This window comes from Tachysurus fulvidraco, chromosome 12 (assembly GCF_022655615.1).
Source record: "Tachysurus fulvidraco isolate hzauxx_2018 chromosome 12, HZAU_PFXX_2.0, whole genome shotgun sequence".
Taxonomy (NCBI): domain Eukaryota; kingdom Metazoa; phylum Chordata; class Actinopteri; order Siluriformes; family Bagridae; genus Tachysurus; species Tachysurus fulvidraco.
Genome location: NC_062529.1, coordinates 17,005,572 through 17,016,535, shown reverse-complemented (window position 1 = coordinate 17,016,535; position 10,964 = coordinate 17,005,572). Strand labels below are relative to the sequence as shown.

At 36.5% G+C, this 10,964-nt stretch overlaps 1 protein-coding gene across 1 annotated transcript; it reads left to right on the top strand.

The window, feature by feature from the left end:
* Nucleotides 1-1,043: 1,043 nt before the first annotated feature.
* On the top strand, nucleotides 1,044-2,897 carry LOC113659651 (rho-related GTP-binding protein RhoB). Its single transcript, XM_027172557.2, has one exon. It carries the CDS (start codon nucleotides 1,212-1,214, stop codon nucleotides 1,800-1,802), a length of 591 nt encoding a protein of 196 aa, XP_027028358.1. The 5' UTR covers nucleotides 1,044-1,211; the 3' UTR covers nucleotides 1,803-2,897.
* The last annotated feature ends 8,067 nt before the right edge of the window (nucleotides 2,898-10,964 follow it).

Here is a 10,964-nt window from a genome sequence, read left to right as displayed (position 1 = left end):
ACTGCATCAAATACAATGCTATATTTTCTTGAAGAACTGGGATATTAAATTATATTATAAGAAACTCAGAATATGTAAGTAAATAACCTTTGTCATTTAGCAGTTTTGAAATAAACAATCTATTATTTTTAACCCAGTTATTGTAAAATATTGATTTATTTTTGTATTTCACATATTGATTATTCCAGATGAAGTACCTTAGGGGTTAAAAAATTATGTTTGTAGATAAGAAGCCAGAATTAGAGCCTGCCTATGAAAACTGAAAAAGGAGTTTATTTACATCAAAATCACATTTTAGGAGAAAGTCTATACCGCCAATTTTTTTCAAAACACACGGTAACTAATTATATACCATATCTTATCTTTATCTTTTATAAAATGTTTAATTCAGTTCAACTCGAACAAACCTGTAGTGTTTAAAGTTGATAAATCAGCACATGTATATGCATCTCTTTTATTAAAGACACGTGTCAGAGTTTCAAATGACCATAAATTATCAATAGGCCCACAATCAATAAATAAATAGTTTAGAGTGAGATAACATAAAATTTGTAGGTGTTCTGTATATTATTTTTCACATAGTTTCAAACACTTTGTCCAAAAATAAACAAAACAATTAATTTTGTTACACTGAAATCTACCTTAAATTACAACAATAAATACATAATAGATTCATTAATAATATTAATAATTAATATTAGTCAAATAGAGGTTGTAAAATATGTATAAAGCCATGGCATTCTTACAAATAAATAAATAATATGGTTTCTGTCTTAACTTTGTCTCAGGATGTCATTTTTTATGATGTTTTTACCATTTAGATTAATCGTCTTGTGAAACGTTTATACTTTTATAAATAAACGTGCCCACTAATTTGAAGTGGCATGTGCGCATGCGCACACAAGAGGCCGGCAGTTCTAGTCCTCGTGGTAAAAGAATAAACCACGCCCTCTCTGCTGATTCAACCAATGATATTGCGAGTTTAAAAGCATGAAGTCATCGTGCTGCTCTCCATTGGAGTGCTATATTAAGAAAGCAGCGAGGTTGCTTTATAAAGAAGTTGTGCCCAGCAGCTGTTCATGGAAACGTTGTGGTCAAACCTTGTGAGAGGAAGTCACTGTAGATTATATGGCAGCGCTATAAAAGCAGAGAGATCACTTGTATCTAATAAGGTTGTTTAGTTATTTGTAGTGTCTAATAGAACCAGTACAATGGCCGCTATCCGAAAGAAGCTGGTGGTGGTTGGGGACGGTGCTTGCGGTAAGACCTGTCTCCTGATCGTGTTCAGCAAGGACGAGTTCCCAGAGGTGTACGTCCCTACAGTGTTTGAGAACTACGTGGCGGACATCGAGGTGGACAGCAAGCAAGTGGAGCTGGCGCTGTGGGACACGGCCGGTCAGGAGGATTACGACCGGCTCCGACCGCTTTCCTATCCGGACACGGACGTCATACTAATGTGCTTCTCTGTGGACAGCCCTGACTCGCTAGAGAACATCCCTGAGAAGTGGGTTCCCGAAGTCAAACACTTCTGCCCTAACGTTCCAATCATCCTGGTGGCCAACAAGAAGGACTTGCGCAACGATGAAAACGTGCGCAATGAGCTAGCGCGCATGAAGCAGGAGCCGGTGAAGGGCGAGGACGGGCGCGCCATGGCTGTACGCATCGGTGCTTACGACTATCTGGAGTGTTCAGCTAAGACTAAAGAAGGCGTTCGGGAGGTGTTTGAGACCGCCACCCGCGCCGCGCTGCAGAAGAGGACGAGACCCTCTCCGGGCTGTGGTCAGTGCTGCAAACTGCTCTGAACAAGCTTCAAATGAACTCTTCTGAAAACACCAAGAAATCACGACGTGTCCTGCTCCGTCGCTGCACAAACGCGCACGCAGGGCAGCAGCTGTTGATGTAAAATGGGCGCGTCTCTTTTTTGTGTAGTATTCTTCTGAAGCCCATTGAGAGGGAGAGGGGACACTGAAATGCTCCCTTGATCGTTGCATTATGGGATCGGACGACTAGGGTTGAATGGCAAACCTATTAGTCTACTACAAGTCCGGCATTGGGGTTTACAGATATGACTTGCCTTCCTAAACACTTATAGGGTCACAATTTGACGCCTGGGGTTATCCTGCTTCCAGCCTTGACTAGAGAGAGACAGAAATATGTTTCTTACAAGGAAACGGTTGCCACGCAGTCCTGCAAAATCTTGAAGAAATGCATGAGGATGCATAGAGTGGGGGATGTGATGTGGGTGGTCAGGGCTGTGTTTCATTGTGCTTTGCTTAAAATTCAACATGCTTTTAATCACAGCCAGCGATTTATTTTTATTTTTAAAATAGTGCATCAAAATGTTGCCATAGAAATCACAATATGTATACAATGGCCCATTTCATTTATTTTATTTGCACTGGGTGACCGTGCAGTAGAAATGTACATAAATAAGTTATTGTTTTTATTTTTTAAAACTAGGATTTTTTTTAAAATACCAGTTCTACAATGATCAGCATAATCTCACTGCACTGAAGAAATAGCTATATGCTGTTTAAAAAGAATGAAAAATAACAATGTACAAGCCCTTATCTTTGTGTTTGTTACCAGCGAGGCACATAGCTTAAGAGATTTACAATACATGCATATTCGACTTCTTTGTCTGTGGTACTTTTAAGTTTGACTTTAAAATAATGATTTCTGTTGTAAGTTGCCAAGTTTACATAAACCCAGCAAGTATTTCACATGAATGAATGTTTTACAGAACAATTATTAAAAATGTAAATGTCAGTTGTTGACAGAAGCCTTAAGGCTTCACTGTCTTTCTTTTTTTCTTTTCTTGTTTTTTCTTCTGGAAATCATGTGGTATTATTTGTGTAACTGGTTTTACAGTAATAAAAATTGGAAGTGAAATAAAACAAGGGTGGGGTCAGATGCTTTGTGCACAACACCGTTTAAGTTTCACTGAACAGTAGTCAGACATTAAAGTGTAAGTGTGTGTGTGTTTGTGTGTGTGTGTGTGTGTGTGTGTATACACATTGATATTAACAGCAAAAAATGTCATTGTATTTCCCTTCACACAAATTTGTGATTTTGACAAAATGTAGTCAGATGAATTGTACAGTATTGAGCAAAATCTTTCTAAAATCTAACTATAATGCAGGAAACTGTTAAATTAATAATAATAAAAAAAAACAACATAGCAATATATTGACCTAACATTATACATATAAGGATGTAATGCAAAATGCAAGTTTGAGTATTGAGCTAATTTTTCAAATAAAAATTGTCTACTTTTGGATAAGGTATAGTGTCCCTATACAGTGTCTTTATCTGCTAAATTGACTTTTGTCTTTTACAATTACCCCTGCAACAAAATACCAGCATGTACACCTCACATGTTGTGTGAAAAAATATTGAGTGAGATAGGGTTTGTTATTTTGACTTTGAAGAGTTGTGTTTCTAGTTAGACTTTAAGTGCAATTACCTGCTGCTCAAATGTCTGAGTTTTTTCCCACAGAATACACATTCTCTGGGATTATAGTCCAGGCCTTCTGAAGACCGTTACACACCAGAATTACTTGATATTTGAAACCTGAAGGTGATGCTTCCGCTAATTTGATGAACAGTTATCAGTGCTCTTCTAATTAGCACATGAAAGTTTGCAACGATTTCACATGCCCCAGCAAGTTTACAACGCTTAAAGCCAAATCACAGTGGCTTCAAATATGTGGAGAACATTCTTGCAAAACACTGAAGGTTGTCATACTGCTGATGCAACTAAGAGAAATGAAAATGACAGTAAAATACAATGTGATGATGTAACATTATGACCTAGAAATGCTTTCACATTGTGCTAAACCCTTTGTGTTGTAATTGGCCTATTAATGTTTCCATTTGTGACAGTGGAAACTAAAACAATATGTCAGACCTATCACAGGAAAGAGTGACATATCTTATCCACCCAATGACAATAAAAGCTTCTTGACTTGACTTGAACAGGATACAAAACTCTCTGATATTTTGTTCCTTCTTTATGTTCATATTACAACAGCAAAATCATTTTAAAACGTCAATTTATTGGGTAAAGCATGTTGTTATGGGTAAATAATTTTGCTCATCTTTGTTCCTCACAGCTATTTTCAGCATCCAGTAAACAATGTAGTTTCTATTGTCATGTTATGACAGGAATAAAGAGTTATTCCCCTCTTTGGTCACTCTCTTAAAGTTAATAAGGTTAAAACACAGCTTGTCATGTTACAGAAAAACCCAAAAAGTACAGGACAATGGAAACTTAAAGCTACAGCTTTAACCTCTGATTGTTGTATAACACTGCCACTAGTTACCACTTCTAATAAATGCTAAATAATCACCACCATATCAATAGTTACACCTTTTTTATACAATTGATGAGGAGCGAAAAAATTCCTGTGTAGGTTGTTACTATAACGCATTAAAATAAATATGTAGTTTTAGAAGAAAATGAATCAACACCTTCTAACCAATCAGAATCAACAATTCTTCAGAGGAACGGTCACTACTGTCACATTAACACTGCTTACTCTCATTTACCCTTTACACATCTACGCATAACACAGTAGTTTCTCTAGTAGGACATTTTTGATAATATAGACATTGGTTTAATTTTTGATATTTGCCTTCCATGACATTTTGGGACACGGTGTAAAACGTCTTGTTGTTGGGTGGAATCTTCATAGTTGAATAAAACAATGTACAGTAATAAAAATAGATGACCTACTTAATGCTTTTGAGTGCCAGTTGACTGATCTGTTCCTATTAGCAAGAGCAGTTTGAGCCTCACACACACACACACACACACACACACACACACACACACACACACACACACACACACACACACACACACACACACACAGAGAGAGAGAGAGAGAGAGAGAGAGAGAGAGAGAGAGAGAGAGAGAGAGAGAGAGAGAGAGAGAGAGAGAGAGCTACATCCTTTATATATTAGGCATCTAGTGATTGTTGCACAATTCTTACCTGAGGAGTATGTATGCAGAGTGCAGCATTTTCTTCCCAGAAAATCTTCACACTCTCTTGGATGAATACGGGGGTGGCAGGGATATATAGGCCATCAAAGAATAGACAAGACATACAGAGAGAGCTCAGGGTGATGATGAGATAGCTCAAAGGGAAATGAAGGCTGACTAGTTTGGATGGATGAAAGGCTGGAAATATTGATTTATTTATGTATTTTAACTCTCTACTTTTGGGGCCACATGTCACTGGGGTGCTCTGCTACAAAGCCCTAGTCTGCAAATTCAAAACATATAGTTACACAGAGATCATATGAAAGACATAAACTAATGTGTTATGTGATCTCAGTGTATTTGTGCATAGGAAGGGTAAAACATGCACAGAAAAAGCATTCCATTCAATTTGATTCAATTTGAGTGAATATTAATATAGATTTGTACATCCATCTGTACACTTCCAGAAAAAAGTGTACTAAACTAGATCCTTTTCATGTGTGTTTACATTTAATAGCTTTAATATGTCTTTCACCTGGAAATGTGTTAATTACATTGCAGTGGTAAGCTTTAAAGAAACACTACACGAATCTTTGTAGGTAAAATATACTAATGGAACAAAAGGGTACTACCCCAGCAACAAGGAAGGCTACAGTTTAGAAACCTTTTTGTACATACACAGTAAATTAACTAACTGTTCTATTAACATCAATAAAGAAACAAAAGCAGTTTCCAATGCATCAGACAGTATATACAGTTTCAGTTCATATTTGATGAAATAATAAGCATCAATAGTGCTGTGTGTACTTTACCAAAAGGGAAAACTACTACACAATGACAGGATATGATATGAATAGGGGAAAATCTTCACAAAACAACTGCCTGCACTAACAAACGACAGCTTTGCTCATCACCTAATATTACAAAGGAAACCTGCAGGAAACACTTAGATGAAACCTAAAATAAAAGTCTGAAGAGTGACCATTGTTCTGAATCAGCTTCGCCAGAGAGGATGTCTGACCGCTTGATCCATATCCTACATTGGTAAAGTTTTCCACAGAGTGTTAGGATACAGAATAAATAGGCACAGCCATCTGTGTACCTTCAAAAGTCTATTTGTGAACGGATGAAAACAACGCTGTGATTTAGTAATCTTATTAGCATTTCCTCCTCTTATATCACAGCTAAAGATTAAAATATGTTTTTTGCACATCATTATTAAAATGGCCAGTTACTGAAACGTAGCACTAATGTTTAATAGGCTACTAGTTGACTTAGCTGATGATATCTCTTTAAAGTATTCAATGTTAATTCTTAGCCATGTGTGCTAGCTAACTCTCTAATGATAGTTAACTTTCTAGCAAACATTTCTGAGCAGTTCTTCTTTATCCTGTTCAAAGTGGCAGTAGATCTGAAGTCTATCCCATATATTTGGTCATACTAATTGCAGTTTATCCAGCTTTCATGATATTTGTGAAGAAGGAAAATTGTTTGTTTTTAAAGATGTTTTAGAGTCAAAATAGCTGCTAGTGGCAAATGGACATAACAGATTTATATGGTTTTCAGTGTGGCTGTGCAGATGTTAGATCAAGTATCAGTAATTGTAGTAAATGTAGTTTACAGTGGAAAACAATTTGCAATATGTTATAAAATTCTAAAAAGAATCCCACAGAAAGTAACCCCAACTCAATTTAGTTCATGATGTTTCCTTCTAAACTTGGAAATATTTGAACCTGAAAAGACAACATAAAGACCCAGCCTTCCAGTAAGACCTACACAAATGATATTATTCTATATACAGGAAGTGTCTTTCTAAACAACTGATCTCACTTCAAACTGGATCCATCTAGACAATCTTCATGTTCTGTTTTGTCATATTTATACAGGACTGGTGGCAAGAGACAAGAATCCGAAACAGTTACAACATGCTTGAGTAAGCACAGAGATAGAATGAACTGGAAGATCTGTTCAGCGTTCCCTGGTGGCTGGTAGTTCAGGGAAGTGTTCCGAGTTGTGAGCTGGATAAACACTTCCTTTAGCCAGATCTGTGCTCTGAGGTCATTGGCCTAATGAATGACTCACTTGGGAAGGTCTCCAAGCTTGTTTATTTTCAGACCAAGTAAGAACACAGCAACGCCAGCTACCACTGTGTAGTCCATCCCTGTACGCAAATGTACAGTATGTGTGTATGTGTGTGCGTGTGTGTGTGCGAGTGTGTCCGTATTTTCAAGTATGTGAAGAAAAGCAAAGTACACAAAATCCATGGTACATTTTTTGGTGAAGTGTTTATAACACTTTAAATAAAAAAGGTCGTGAAAGTAGGATCTGGGGGTATTAGGCTTGGAATTTCCTGCTCCTTATCATGTGTTCAGACAAGGTGTGATGACTTTGAAAATATGTGCGCATGTCTTTATGCATCTCTATGTCTCTATGTGTGTGTGTGTGTGTATCCATGCCTTTATGTCTGTGTGCTTATTTCTGTATTAAATCATATATATTTGTGTAATATTTTTAAGCTCTGATGAAGTTACATACTGTGAATGATATCTATATCCATATCAAAATGTCTTACAAATACACATGGCCCTTGTTTGTACTTTTACTTTTTTTTAATCTGTGCACATTATATGATGGAAAGTATTTATTTTTCCAATCCGCATTGTTAAAAAAAGTCTAAACACAGAAGAGCTTGTGTGTGTGTCTCTGTGTGTGTATTTGATCTGCATCCATTCATTGTAAAACATATAATAATGTCTAGTTTACAATTAGTACCTTCAGCAAATGTTTGATGTGTAAGCTGCTAGCTTGCTAGGACACAGTGCTAAGTTGCTAGGACAGGTTTATAGGATTGGTTTTAAGAGCCTGAACATTCCAGACATTTATACACAGCAACTCAGAGGTAGAGGAATAAGAAAGGGCCTGTCTCGGATACAGATACATTGCTGATTAAAACTTACGTAAGCCTGCAAACACATGACTAATTCTTGTGTTTCCATGGGCAAAAACCTATACCGTGTTCTTTAATAGCCTTTCTGTCTGAGTGAAGACTAAGGAGATGTTCTGATAGCTGATTAAGGTCTTAACAAATGAATACCTTCTTCTTCCCTTAACTATTTATTAGAATGAATGATCAGATTTGAGATTCAGCAATGTGAAAAAAAACGTTCCGTTTCATCTCAGTTTTTACAGGAAAAAAATGGAAAGCCTGACAGAAAAGAGAGAGTCTTTATACTGAAGAAATAATAATAAAAGTTCTTATACCACATGATATAATGGAAGTTTTACCAACATCAGTTCAGATCTGATATATACAGTACCTGGGGTTATTTCGACTGCTTACTTTACAGGTCTAAACATGTCCATGGGCAGTCCATAAAGATGTTTCCGACATGATGGATTTGGATATGATACATTCATAATAAAACAAGTATAAAACAAATGCAACTTGAATAGAAAAGATATTAATTTCTATAAAATGTCTTACATTAGAAGGTAAGTAGGTCAATCGTTGCATTATAATTAGAAGCTGAAAGAAGGTGTAGCTGTGAGGAAAGGTAAGGCTAAGGGAAACAAAAGGCAAAAATGTATTTTAACACTTGAAAAGGTCAGCAGTAAGGTATGTCTCATATTGTACACCTTGACAAACCATAACAACCCCAGTCATAGGAACGGCTGAGCTTCCTCAAGAATGATTTATACTGTAGAAACAGAGTAGATAGAGATAGGTTATGTATCTAGCTGAAATGAGTATCAAATAAATCTAATTAAACTATGTCATCTTGTTTAGAACAGTTTTTGCCATGGTTTTCATTTATTGAGATCATTTATTGAGTTCTGTGTTTTACAGACTCTCACACATTCACTTCACCAATAAACTGAATCTAGCCCTCATTTTATATATATACTATATCTGTTTATTTCCTTGAGAACATCCAACACATCTGTCTAAAAAATTATTTTTACCAAGATGTAAAAACCTTGTTCATTCTCTTTTAAATGGTTTGTTTTGCAATTTGAGGAGAATGTCTGGAAGACAAGTGAGCTCAGACCTTAGTACAGTTAATCAAGCAGTTCTAGACACTGTTAGATGAGTAATGTTGATGGATCCAGTCTGATCTGGTTTCTTAAAGTTGCAACACAGCCTTTATCCACATTGCTGAGCTCAGAATAAGATAGCTGGATATGTACACAAGATGGCCAAAAGTAGGTGGACACCTGAGCATCACACCCATGTTTTCATTTATGGCATACAACTGAGCAAGTGAGGATTAAGGGCCTTGCTCAGGGGCCCATCAGTGGCAGCTTAGTGGACCTGGCATTCAAGACTGTAACCATGCAATCCATAGTCCACCACCTCATCCATTAGGCTACACACCCTTAATGTATGTGGGCCTTTCCCCAACATGTTGCTACAAAGTTGGAAGCACACAAATGTTTCAGATATCTTTAACTATAACAGTAAGATTTCCTTTTATTGCAACTAAGGGGCCCCGACATGTTCCAGCATGTCCCTGTGCACAAAGCAAGGTTTATTAAGTGGTACGTCCCAAATCGAATATTTTTGCACTATTCCAAAGGTTATTATTATTTTGTACCAATTCAGTGTAAATAAAGTGTTATGTGTAATAAAGTGTAATGAATGTTCGTCATTTAGTAGTATAAATAGTGTGACTAGTTTGCTCACAGTGAAAAATTCCCAGATGATGCATTGATTTAACTTCACTGAATTTTTGACACTTCATGAAGCCAACAGTTGCACTTTGCTAAAAAAAAAAAAAAAAAAAAAAAAAAAAAAGGGTGGGGGGGGGGGCAGGGATATCAGAAACTGATGCTGGATGAGAAAAAAATATCAAGAGAGCTGATGACAATTGTGTTATCTTACAAATGTTTCTAAAATTAGCCCACAGTGTGTAATTCACTTTTCAACATTTAAAAAATGCACTGTATTTTGTTAAAGCTTGCGGTGTCACATTACATACATTTGATGTCATTTGCCATCAAATGAAAAACAGCATATGCATCCAGTTAGTAAGAAAGTTACAAGTTAGTGTTCCATATGAGAAGATAAAACCCCATAAAATTCATACACTAGAAGGTAGAGTACATAGTGCATAATGCGTAAATGCGTAAATGTAAATGCAGTGTTCGAGTGGAACAACTCGAGTATCCTGCACAGAGCCTTGACCTCAATCTTACTGAACACCTTTGGGATGAACTGGAACGCTGACTGAATGCCAGGTATTCTTGTCTGACGTCATTGCCTGAATTCACTTATACTGTTGGGGCATAATGGTCACAAAATCCCCACAACCATGTTCTGAACTGAGAGCCATCACAGAGTGGAGGTTATTATAACAGAGAAAATGGAACTCCGTCTTGAATGGCATGTTCAGAAAATACATACAGGGGTGATGGTCAGGTGTCCATAAACATTTGGCAATGGAGTGCTGATTTAGATTTAAGCAGCTTGACTTTGGGATCGTTGATATCTAAATAAATACTAAGTGTGAAAATCCATTAGGTGTTGGAGCACTTAAATTCAAGAAAAGAGTTAAAAACAATGAAAACATCAAAGATTACAACAAATGGCAAAAATTGGCAAAATGACTTTGCGAATAATATACTTTGACATCTGTAAAAATAAATTAATAAATAAATTAACGAGTAAATAAATAAATAAATAAATAAATAAATAAATAAATAAATAAATAAATAAATAAATTTCATTGTAATGATCATAAACATGTTTGAACTTCGTTCCTCAGACACAGTCGGGAGTCTACACTAGCCTGCAGGCCTGGCCTACATTTTTGCATTACTCATGGATGAGCTTGCTCCCATGATTCACAGCTTATTTGTCACACACCAGTTCAGATCCATTCACATCTCAGCCACTGCTTCACCAGAATACAAAAAACTCATTAGAAAACACCCAGTGAGCTTTTGTTCAGTGGTTTAAATGTGATTGCAGTATCT

Coding starts and splice junctions, on each gene's coding strand:
- LOC113659651 (XM_027172557.2), top strand. CDS start 1,212: ATGGCCGCTATCCGAAAGAAGCTGGTGGTGGTTGGGGACGGTGCTTGC.